The 13,347-nt window shown below is 40.2% G+C and overlaps 1 protein-coding gene across 1 annotated transcript in view; it reads right to left on the reverse strand.

Annotated features, from left to right (window-relative positions):
• The window catches only part of ITGAE (integrin subunit alpha E), a 258,148-nt gene that overhangs the window by 89,735 nt on the left and 155,066 nt on the right, over positions 1 to 13,347 (reverse strand). Inside the window, exon 13 of the mRNA XM_053705219.1 lies at positions 1,723 to 1,868. Within this exon, the coding sequence (XP_053561194.1) occupies positions 1,723 to 1,868 (146 nt within the window). The remainder of the gene's footprint in view (positions 1 to 1,722; positions 1,869 to 13,347) is intronic.

Below are 13,347 nucleotides of genomic sequence, written 5' to 3' on the forward strand. Positions count from 1 at the left end.
GGCACAACAAAAGGTATAAACAAACTACTAACAACCCACCTTAAATAGAGGAAATCCCAACAACACAACCATGCTGTCAGGGTGCCAGGAATCAGACTGAGACGAGAAGTGCAAAAATAATCAAACCTTTATTAATAGCAAAAAAAAAGTCCACGAAACAAATATCAAGCCAGGAATCAAAACCAGAGCTGGTATTATTATTATTAACGGTTATTTGTAGAGCGCCAACAGATTCCGCAGCGCTAAGTCAGACAAGCTGAGTCAGGAGCCAAAGCGAATAGTCAGACGAGCCGAAATCAGGAACAAGGAGAACAGCAGTCAGGAATAAGCCAGGGATCAGGAACCAGGAGGGACGTCAGACAGCCAGGTAATACACAGGAGCTCTCACAAACAGATCTGAGACAATGCAAGGGCAAAGCATACTGAACATAGGCCCTTTAAATAATAAGTGATGACATCAGAATTCTGAGACTGCATCCTGTCTCACACTGATGATGAACACCAGTCTGGCCATAAAAGGATGTGCAGGAAATGAGCAGCATCACACAGTATGCACCAGAGTCAGCAAGACAGGTGAGTAAAATGGCTGCCAGCAGCACATGGCAAACAAAGGAGTGAAAAAACCCTGACACACGCCAAACAAACTAAACAACAGGAACCGGAAATGACATCACAGGGTTTCCGGTTGTGACGTGATGTTCATAACATAAACAAAACCAGCTGTCACTTATTTCAAAAAGATAAAAATGCAAAATTTAAAAAAAATATAGAATCACCAAAAATGTGGCTTTTTTTTTTTTTTTTTTTTTTTTTTTTTTTAACCGATAGTTATAATATGGGAATACTGTTTGGAGATTAGAATAGGATTTTTTCAACAAGAATGGGATTGATAACATTGAGTGGATCCCACAATAATAATATGGGAATACTGTTTGGAGATTAGAATGGCATTTTTTCAACAAGAGTGGGAATGATAACATTGAGTGGAACCCACAATAAAAAATAACCAATTCATGTAAAATGGTAATACTCTGTGATTCCATAAATAAGATGGTTAAAATAGTATTTTTGCAACTAAGGTGGGTTTCCTCTCTGGGGATTACACAGGAGAATAATAACTGATCGAAAATGTGGGTCTGTATTCTGAGACATATGCTTATTGATGCACTAAATTATGTATAGATTTTTCAAAAATGATAAAATGCTTTACTATATATATTACTAATACCTTATAAATAGTAAGGTAAGAGTTACATTTTAGTGGGGCATGTTCATAACTGGTCCTTGTGACTTATTCTTTGTTGAGGGACTAATTTGAGAAAGGAGGAGGTTGAAATTATCACTGTACTGGGGCTTGGGCAATGAGGATGTGCACTATCCAACCAAATAATAGTTAAATAAATAGTCTACATACAATTATAGTTCAAACGAAGATAGACCTAACTTTATATTTGCATATAGCTTTACAAATGTTTTTTGATATTTTATGCCATTACACAGTCATTAAAAAAAAAAAATCTGAAATCAAAAAAATTGAGCAACTTTAGGGTTTCTAATCAGCCAGTAAGCTTCTTTCCCACAAACCAATTGTGCACTTCCTGTGGGTTTCAAATTAAAAAACTAAACAAGTATAACTTTTTTCATTTACTAAAAACAGCAATTTTAACATGTTTAACCAGATCTCTTTCATATGCATGATATTTATATATAGTAAATATTTACCAGTACAATTAACTTATGATCTGTACAATTTCCATTAATGGGAAACAATTTTCCTTCACCAGAATTGTCTTTCTCAAAAGCAATGCGTTTCTCATCCATATGAATATCCAATTCCAGTTTGTAATGAATAGAAGATTTCTTAAATTCTGCAAGCAGAGAAAAAGGATGGGTTTGTAAATAATTTATATTGAATTTATCGTTTCCACTGCATTGATAGGTATATGTTTTCATAGTTGCTCCAAAAAAAAATAGGGGGCGACAAAAATTATGCCCTTAGTGACCAAATATTTCACGTAATTATAATGTGTGAATGACTGCACCAACTTTCCCTATTTATACATAAAAGATAGCATGAAAAATAAATATAGTAAAATGCATTTGAAAGGTTAAGATATTTTGAGATTTACTACTTTATTACTGGACAGTTTCTCAGTAGTTCCTAAAGGGACACTAAACCCACATTTTTTCTTTTATGAATCAGATAGAGCATGCAATTTTAGGCAACTTTCTAATTTACTTCTATTATCAATTTTTCTTTGTTCTCTTGCTATCTTTATTTGAAAAAGAAGGCATCTAAGCTAAGGAGCCAGCAATTTTTGGGTTCAGAACGATGGACAGCACTTGTTTATTGGTGCTGTCCAATCAGCAAGGACAACCTAGGTTGTTCACTAAAAATGGGCCGGCATCTAAACTTACATTCTTGCTTTTCAAATAAACCAATATACCTAGACAATGAAGAAAATGTGATAATAGGATTAAATTAGAAAGTTGCTTAAAATTGCATGCTCTATCTGAATCACAAAAGAAAAAATATAGGTTCAATGTCCCTTAATGTTTCGATACAGCTTACAGTATTTGTTACTTAGCCTATTGAAATACACCTTTAATAGTCCTATAAAAACGTAAATTATGCTTACCTGATAATTTTCTTTTCTTCAGATGGAAAGAGTTCACATCTGCATTCATTACTTTTGGGAATTCAGAACCTGGGCACCAGGAGGAGGCAAAGACACCCGAACCAAAGTCTTAAAAACCCCTCCCACTTCCCTCATCCCCCAGTCATTCGGCCGAGGAACAAGGAACAATAGAAGAAATATCAGTGTGAAAGGGTGCCAGAAGAATAAAAATAACAGATGCCACACAAAAAAACACGAGGTGGGAGCTGTGGACTCTTTCCATCTGAACTAAAGAAAATTATCAGGTAAGCATAATTTATGTTTTTCTTCATAAATGGAAAGAGTCCACAGCTGCATTCATTACTTTTGGGAAAACAATACCCAAACTATAGAGGACACTGAATGCAAAATGGGAGGGTACAAAAGGCGGCCCATTCTAAAGGCACCAGGTCTACAAACCCTACCCAAAAAAACCTGCTTTGCCGATAAAGCTTAGAAAAAGGAAAAGGCCCCAAGGACACTGACCCACAGATAGTCCATAAGACCTTGCTAAGACCTTGCTAGAGACCTCAGAATCGATTCGACGGAGTCAACCCGCCTCCAGGAGACACCGCTGCCCAACAGTCAGTCCCCAACATCCCACCCCTTACTAGAGAAAGGGATCATGCACCAAAAACTCCCAAAAAAAGGAGAAAACGTGAAAGAAAAAATCAAGGATCCCCAAAGGAACCCCAAATGAAGTGCAACCAGTTCCAAATGAAAAAAGGAACCCCGAGAACCAAGCCAAGCTCACAGAGACCCGAAGTGGTCTTGAGAAACAGGCAGGCAACGAGAAAACACAGCACCCACAGTGGGTATGCAAACTCTCAGCCTTCAGGTAGTGAAGCCGCTAAGCTCACCACTAGACCAAAATAGCAGGTCAGACCCCGGAATACACAGAAACCACAAGGTTAAGACCGGGAACAGAAACCGAGAAGAAAACTTCTCCTAAATACAACCGCATCTTAAAAGACAATTGAAGACAGAGTCCTCAAGTCACAGATAACTCAGAATATCGAAATATTCACAGATCGAACACGTGCAGCAAGCCCAGATAAGTGAACACCTAAGTCAACCCACACGCTACAGTCATACAAGGATGACTCTGAAAAAGAATACTTGCCAGCTAGTAAGATAAGTTGAAAAGATATATCATATCCTAATTGCCAGACTGCTAAACATCCACTAAACAGTGGGCACATCACAGGCTATCCAAAAGCCATCAGTCCTTCTCAAATATCTTGAACATAGAGAAAGCACAAAACCTCAAGAAGGCTCACCGAACCTTAAAAGGCCCAAGGACGACCACATATCTCATATCCTGCTCCACACTGGACCAGCCCAAATGACAGGCAGGTCTGAAAAAAAGGGGAACATAAAGGACCCCAAACACCAACCCCTAGGGAAGTACGGAGCGGGGTGAACTTGTCACCCCACAGAACTTGGGTGCTAACCCAAGAGCTCCCTCAAATAGGTACTGCCAAAGATAACCCATAGGAGGTGAACATTGCAAATGCAGAAGATTCCTATGAGAACCCATCATAACTGACAGTCTCAACATGAAGATTTCAATCTCCACAGAAAGAACAGCACAAGCCAAGGAAGCAATCTGCTCACCCTTACAGGATAAAAATACCTGTTCCAACCTCCTGCACACAAGACAGGACAACAACCCTCCTTCATAAGAAGGACCAAACAAACCCTCCAAAAGGAAGGGCACATATAAGAACAGTGCACATGCTCACAAGGCATGAGCCAAGTCTGAACAAAAGCCAAATGAAAAACATCCAAATGTCCCGAAGAACACAGAGATAACTCCCCACGAAGGGGAATATACATTGTTCAAAGGACAAGGCAAGCCATAAGTAGCGCATCCAAGAGTGCCCAGAACGTTGTCAAGCTGCTAGCAGGCTTAACTAGCCATTAATTAGGCCACAACCTATGTTCCCTTGGAAAAAGTGACCAGCCACAGGATCATAAGCTTCCGTACTTCCAAAAAGATCCCAAACAAAACTATAGGCCTGAACCCCAGAATTGTTTAAAACAAACAACACCCCAGGGAACACGAATACCCTGTCTGAAAAATCGGGAACAAGATTCACTCACCAATCTCAACTTAAAAGGAAGAGAACACCCCCTATAAGAGTCCAAACACTCCAAAAAGGAGCTGGAGCACGACAGAGGCGTGCCAAAACTTCTAGAGACCAAGGTAGAACATCGTGGAGCAAAGTCACTCGAATAGCGAGTAGAACAAAGGCAAGTCTCCATATCTCCTCAGAGTATGCACCCGGAGGACCACACCCAAGGAAAAAGAATGCAGAGCATCCAAAACCCCGGTAGAACTAAAACCCCAAGCGAAGATCAGAGAAGGAGACAACATAGCCTAAAGTCCCTGATAGGAAAAACCACATGGCCCTCCCCATAAAGGTCCAGAAATCTCGACCCGAGGGAAGAGAACCTCAAAAGGAACAAGTCCAAAAAGGACAATACCAAGGAGCCCCTGAAAGGCATAACTGTCAGGGCCAGCGGCAAGGAGGCCCAGAGTCCTCCACTTCCCAACCCATGCAGGGAAGGAAACACTCCTCTTTCCGACAAAATAACAGAAAACAGAGTGTGTCTCAGCAGAACTTCATAGAGTTCCAGTCGACCAGCTAGAGGGGCTAACAAAGACTGAACCAATCCCACACACCTCAGGGACCCTCAGGCCCTCACAGAATGCTTAGCTGAATAAGACAAATAAAAATGTGAACACTCGGTGCCTCAACCGGACCAGCCAGGAATAACAGGCGCCACGTGTCTGAAATGGGCCGCAAGACAGAAGGGTCCGAACCCAATCAGGACCAGCCTGAAACTCAGGGTCGATACTGTCAAGGCCACAAACAGTCATACCTAGGGATGGGGAATAACATAGGACTAACATTTTGAAACATGAATAACATGTCCTCACATCAAACAAACTTCCGTAGAAGTAAACTGTACAATCAAAAATCACGATTATCGATTCAAGAAAAAATTCCCGAGGAAAATACATAAACATAAGATAAAATAAAAAAAAATCATCCTAACCGGATAAAATAAAAGCTAAGGCAACTCTTAGGTTTTCGCCCAAGAAGAACAGACACACCCGCAGGACCAGGATCATGTTCTTCCAGCTCAGGACTAGAAAAGATACTCAATAAACAAGGCTATAAGATCCTCATATAGCTAATTCTGCAAGCCGTTCGAAGTAGAAGACTGAGAATTACCGTATCCGTTAAGGATGGGATTCTCCAACATCGCCAGAATGTGTCTCAAAAGGACACGAAAGGCACAGTATACACTCGCCAGAGCAGAAGATGACCCCCGACCCTGAAGGTTGACCCCCTGAAGCCTCAGGGACAGTCGTTCCCCCCCCCGATAGCTGAGCAGGTCATCCCATATCTGAAGAGCCCCGGTCAACGGAACACATACAATATCGTAAGCACACTTCTGGTAGCTGCAGATGCGCCAGCGTCATAATAATGGACATGCAAAAACGTGCCATAACGTCCGGGAGGAAAAAGCCACCTTCCAGAGAAGGATAAGCAAAATCTGGGTTACCTGCATGTGTAGTAAGAGTTGGTGGTAGGGAACTCGCCACTCAGGGGACGGAACCCCCAGAGATGGATGGCTCAGCGGCTCCTCAATTCCCCAATCCTGATGAATTGAGCACTCTAAAACAGCATTCTGAACATAACTAAAGGGCATGTATCACCCGGACCAATTCTTATTCCTCACGAGAAATAGACTCTAAATCAGACACGTTCCTCTCCCCATTATCAGAATCCTCCATAACTGGGATGTTGAATACAAAAAACGGACCAAATAAGAAAAGTAAATGGCACCTGACATCCACAATGGTTGGGGCACTCACCACCTCCTAGGACCCAACACCAGCGGACCAGAAATGTTCCGTCACCATACGGTCAGGAATGCAGAAATGGATAGTCAAAACGTGACCACACCCGGTCACCAGGTGCACTGTGTGGTCCAGAAAAAGCGCGCTCAACCATAAAGGTTGCATCACTTCAAAAGGCCGTTATGTTCCTAGCCAAGAGCCTAAGTAACACCACACTTAAGCAGGTCGAACACATAACAAACATGATTAATCCCCCCCCCCTGTTCAATAACCCCCCACAGGAGATATTAACCCTTGATTCCAAGATACAAAATAAGCCTCATTGAGACCCTGAGTTATAGATAGTCCCGCAAGGTGGTAGCCTCTCGGGAAAACATTTGTTATACCAGGCAATCATAAAGAAAGAAAATGAAACAATCTTACCGGAATCTACGCCATGGAACAGGAACACAGCCCTTTAAGTGTGACAGATAGTAGCGTCACCTCTGCCATGGACTTGAGAGAAGAAAGCAGGCAGCAAAACTCATCAACGATGATTGCTTGTGGAGCTGTTAATATGAGTCGGGATGGTTTCGCAGACAGACTCTCCCTGCATCTCTGGACTCTAACTTTCATCCATGCTCTCACTGAGAGGCTGACAGGACTACTTAAAACTCCAGTCCCATGCCAAAGAGTACTACCCTCCATAAGAGACTATTGAAAAACTTCTGACACTTCTCTGACAACCTCCTGGGATGAAAGGCAAAGAATGACTGGGGGGTGAGGGAAGTGGGAGGGGTATTTAAGCCTTTGGTTGGGGTGTCTTTGCCTCCTCCTGGTGGCCAGGTTCTGAAATCCCAAAAATAATGAATGCAGCTGTGGATTTATGAAGAAAATAATTACATTAAAAAGTTAAAAAGATCAATATCTTAAAAGATTCTACAGGAACACCCTGTTTTTTTCTGCCTCATGCTTACATAGCTTTCCTATAACCAATATTGCAGAATTGGTGCAGTTTAAAAAGGTAAATACAGCTATTTAAAATGACAACATAAAGGCAATAACAATTTAATATATTTGAGCAAAAAAAGTATAGCTAGAAACACATGAACAGGGATTTTATAGTATAGTGTCCCTTTAAAGTGATGGTAAACTCTCCCCTTTGTATAAACAGATCCAGAATGTTAGCAACATTTTAGATGGACTTTGATTCAATAGTTGTAATTAAGATTATAACCTACTTATTAATATTGCTTGAAATTCAAATACTCCACTTCAAAAGCCTTTTTCTTTTTTTTGTTCTCCAATCAGCGCTCTAGCTACAAAAAAAAAAAAAATGTGTGTGAGTACCGTAGGGCTAGAGTGCCGATTGGAGAACAGTTCAAACCATTAGGTCACAAAAATATATATTTTTGAAGTTGGTAGTCGGAGCACGGGGTATTTGAATTTTTGCTCCTATAAAAGGTAAGTTATAGCGTATCTTCATTACAACTGCTGAATTTAACTCCATCTAACCATCTAAAATATTGCTAACTTTCCAGATCTGTTTATACAAAAGGGAAAGTTTACCATCACTTTAACCCCTTAACCCAAAATGATGTATATGCGTCATGCGGTACGAAGTCCATTGTACCGCAAAATGTATATATACATCCTAGCTTTAGTATACTACAGCAGCCTTGGCTGTAAAATTACAGCCGAGAGCTGCTATCCATAGACTGCAGGCATCTGTCTGCATATGGAACCTGAGAATGCTCTGTGTTCCAGTTCCATATAAAGGCAGATGCCTGATTGTTACAGACAGTGATAGGTTTTATGTCACTGTCTGTAACGAACATCCTTTTGTGCCGGTGGGATGTTTGGGAGAGATGGAGGGAGGCGGGTGGGCAGCACAGTGGTGCAGGGAGTGTGAGGAGCAGCACCCTACCTACAAATAATTAGTTTGGAAGGGAGAAGGAGGAAGGAGCGCTTCGCTACAGAAAAAAAGGTGAATCAGGGTGGGGACCCCTACTTAATGATCGTGGGGAGGGGGAGACCCCTATATAATATAAATAAATAATAAAAATACAAAAAACAAACAAACTATAAAGTGGGTACTGGCAGGCAGCTGCCAGTACTTAAGATTTACTTAGGCAAATATCTGTGAATTTTTTAGCTACGTTTTCTGATCAGTTAACATCCTGCAAAAAACATATGTTATAAATATATATATAAAATTTATCTTGGAAATCTAGATTTTACCAAGAAGAAATAACAAATAATATAAACCCAACAGTACGATATCTAGTACTTAACACAAGGATTTTGATGGCAAAGGTGCTAAATGAAACACATGACTATCCCAGTTACCTAAGGATACCTGGGAAAGAAAAACATTAAAGAATATATCATAAGGGTGTGAAAGTTCCATAGACAGAAATGTTAAAGGACCACTAAAATTAAACTTTCATGACTCATATAGAGCACACAATTTTAAACAAGTTTCCAAGTGACACCCATTATCTAAATATGCCCAATCTTTGTTTATATATGCACTCTTTCTGAGGCACCAGCTCCTACTACATGTGCAATAATTCACATAAAAAAACGTATATCCATTTTGTGATTGGCTGATGGCTGTCACATGAAGCAGTTGGAATGAAAATAAAACTAACTGAGATTTGTCAGAAAAAAAATCTACTACTCGTGAAATAAGCGATTGTGTGTTGTTTTTTTTATTAGACATTTATTGATAATGCTTTCCTACTGTGTTTAGTGGCCCTTTAACTCAGACCTCCATTTTCCAAATCGATTATCCATCTTCACTGGAACTAAAATGAATGTGACTTTATTTCACCCAATCAACTTTCTCCTTTTCGTTTACTTTTTGTCTTCTTGCTTTTTTTTACACCTTCTTTACTTTTAAACTACTCAATCCATCTTTTATTAGTCTAATTGAACAACTGGCATTTGAACACATTGCACATTACTTTACTAAAATCTCACGGCTAGATTTAGAGTTTTGTCGGTAAAGACCCACGTAGCTAACGCTGGCTTTTTTCTGGCCGCACCTTTAAAATAACTCTGGTATTGAGAGTCCACAGAATGGCTGCGTTAGGCTCCAAAAAAGGAGCGTAGAGCATATTTAACGCAACTTCAACTCTCGATACCAGAGTTGCTTACGGACGCGGCAAGCCTCAAAAACGTGCTCGTACACGATTCCCCCATAGGAAACAATGGGGCTGTTTGAGCTGAAAAAAAACCTAACACCTGCAAAAAAAGCCGCGTTCAGCTCCTAACGCAGCCCCATTGTTTGCTATGGGGAAACACTTCCTACGTCTGCACCTAACACTCTAACATGTACCCCGAGTCTAAACACCCCTAACCTTACACTTACTAACCCCAATTCTGCCGCCCCCGCTATCGCTGACCCCTGCATATTATTTTTAACCCCTAATCTGCCGCTCCATAAACCGCCGCTACTTACATTATCCCTATGTACCCCTAATCTGCTGCCCCTAACACCGCCGACCCCTATATTATATTTATTAACCCCTAATCTGCCCCCCACAACGTCGCCTCCACCTGCCTACACTTATTAACCCCTAATCTTCTGACCGGACCGCACCGCTATTATAATAAAGATATTAACCCCTAATCCGCCTCACTAACCCTATAATAAATAGTATTAACCCCTAATCTGCCCTCCCTAACATCGCCGACACCTAACTTCAAACATTAACCCCTAATCTGCCGACTGGAGCTCACCGCTATTCTAATAAATGTATTAACCCCTAAAGCTAAGTCTAACCCTAACACTAACACCCCCCTAACTTAAATATAATTTAAATCTAACGAAATTAATTAACTCTTATTAAATAAATTATTCCTATTTAAAGCTAAATACTTACCTGTAAAATAAATCCTAATATAGCTACAATATAAAGTATAATTATATTATAGCTATTTTAGGATTAATTTTTATTTTAACCAGGTACAATAGCTATTAAATAGTTAAGAACTATTTAATAGCTAAAATAGTTAAAATAATTACAAAATTACCTGTAAAATAAATCCTAACCTAAGTTACAATTAAACCTAACACTACACTATCAATACATTAATTAAATACAATATCTACAAATAAATACAATTAAATAAACTAACTAAAGTACAAAAAATAAAAAATAAAAAAGAAGCTCCCTACTAAAATAACAAAGCCCCCCAAAATAAAAAATGCCCTACCCTATTCTAAATTACTAAAGTTCAAAGCTCTTTTACCTTACCAGCCCTGAACAGGGCCCTTTGCGGGGCATGCCCCAAAGAATTCAGCTCTTTTGCCTGTAAAAAAAAACATACAATACCCCCCCCAACATTACAACCCACCACCCACATACCCCTAATCTAACCCAAACCCCCCTTAAATAAACCTAACACCAAGCCCCTGAAGATCTTCCTACCTTGTCTTCACCATGCCAGGTATGACCGTCCGTTCCAGGCTCCGATATCTTCATCTAAGCCCAAGCGGGGGCTAGACATCCATCATCCGACGGCTGAAGAAGTCCAGAAGAGGCTCCAAAGTCTTCATCCTATCCGGGAAGAAGAGTAGATCTGGACCGGCAACCATCTTCTTCCAAGCGGCATCTTCTATCTTCATCCGATGAGGACCGGCTCCATCTTGAAGACCTCCACCGCGGACCCATCTTCTTCCGACGACGACTTCCCGACGAATGACGGTTCCTTTAAGGGACGTCATCCAAGATGGCGTCCCTTGAATTCCGATTGGCTGATAGGATTCTATCAGCCAATCGGAATTAAGGTAGGAAAATTCTGATTGGCTGATGGAATCAGCCAATCAGAATCAAGTTCAATCGATTGGCTGATTCAATCAGCCAATCAGATTGAGCTCGCATTCTATTGGATGTTCCGATCAGCCAATAGAATGCGAGCTCAATCTGATTGGCTGATTCCATCAGCCAATCAGAATTTTCCTACCTTAATTCCGATTGGCTGATAGAATCCTATCAGCCAATCGGAATTCGAGGGACGCCATCTTGGATGACATCCCTTAAAGGAACCGTCATTCGTCGGGAAGTCGTCGTCGGAAGAAGATGGGTCCGCGGTGGATGTCTTCAAGATGGAGCCGGTCCTCATCGGATGAAGATAGAAGATGCCGCTTGGAAGAAGATGGTTGCCGGTCCGGATCTACTCTTCTTCCCGGATAGGATGAAGACTTTGGAGCCTCTTCTGGACTTCTTCAGCCGTCGGATGATGGATGTCTAGCCCCCGCTTGGGCTTAGATGAAGATATCGGAGCCTGGAACGGACGGTCATACCTGGCATGGTGAAGACAAGGTAGGAAGATCTTCAGGGGCTTAGTGTTAGGTTTATTTAAGGGAGGTTTGGGTTAGATTAGGGGTATGTGGGTGGTGGGTTGTAATGTTGGGGGGGGTATTGTATGTTTTTTTTTACAGGCAAAAGAGCTGAATTCTTTGGGGCATGCCCCGCAAAGGGCCCTGTTCAGGGCTGGTAAGGTAAAAGAGCTTTGAACTTTAGTAATTTAGAATAGGGTAGGGCATTTTTTATTTTGGGGGGCTTTGTTATTTTATTAGGGGGCTTAGAGTAGGTGTAATTAGTTTAAAATTGTTGTAATATTTTTCTTATGTTTGTAAATATTTTTTTATTTTTTGTAACTTAGTTCTTTTTTATTTTTTGTACTTTAGTTAGTTTATTTAATTGTATTTATTTGTAGATATTGTATTTAATTAATGTATTGATAGTGTAGTGTTAGGTTTAATTGTAGGTAATTGTAGGTATTTTATTTAATTAATTTATTGATAGTGTAGTGTTAGGTTTAATTGTAACTTAGGTTAGGATTTATTTTACAGGTAATTTTGTAATTATTTTAACTATTTTAGCTATTAAATAGTTCTTAACTATTTAATAGCTATTGTACCTGGTTAAAATAATTACAAAGTTACCTGTAAAATAAATATTAATCCTAAAATAGCTATAATATAATTATAATTTATATTGTAGCTATATTAGGATTTATTTTACAGGTAAGTATTTAGCTTTAAATAGGAATAATTTATTTAATAAGAGTTAATTTATTTCGTTAGATTTAAATTATCTTTAACTTAGGGGGGTGTTAGTGTTAGGGTTAGACTTAGCTTTAGGGGTTAATCCATTTATTAGAATAGCGGCGAGATTCGGTGGGCAGATTAGGGGTTAATAATTGAAGTTAGGTGTCGGCGATGTTAGGGAGCGCAGATTAGGGGTTAATAATATTTATTATAGGGTTATTGAGGCGGGAGTGAGGCGGATTAGGGGTTAATAACTTTATTATAGTAGCGGTGAGATCCGCTCGGCAGATTAGGGGTTAATAAGTGTAGGTAACTTGCGGCGACGTTGTGGGGGGCAGATTAGGGGTTAATAAATATAATATAGGGGTCGGCGGTGTTAGGGGCAGCAGATTAGGGGTACATAAGGATAACGTAGGTGGCGGTCGGCAGATTAGGGGTTTAAAAACATATAATCGAGTGGCGGCGATGTGGGGGGACCTCGGTTTAGGGGTACATAGGTAGTTTATGGGTGTTAGTGTACTTTAGAGCACAGTAGTTAAGAGCTTTATGAACCGGCGTTAGCCCAGAAAGCTCTTAACTACTGACTTTTTTCTGTGGCTGGAGTTTTGTCGTTAGAATTCTAACGCTCACTTCAGCCACGACTCTAAATACCGGAGTTAGAAAGATCCCATTGAAAAGATAGGATACGCAATTGACGTAAGGGGATCTGCGGTATGGAAAAGTCGCGGCTGAAAAGTGAGCGTTAGACCCTTTTTTGACTGACTCCAAAT

The sequence above is a fragment of the Bombina bombina genome, chromosome 3 (genome assembly GCF_027579735.1).
Source record: "Bombina bombina isolate aBomBom1 chromosome 3, aBomBom1.pri, whole genome shotgun sequence".
Classification (NCBI taxonomy): Eukaryota; Metazoa; Chordata; class Amphibia; order Anura; family Bombinatoridae; genus Bombina; species Bombina bombina.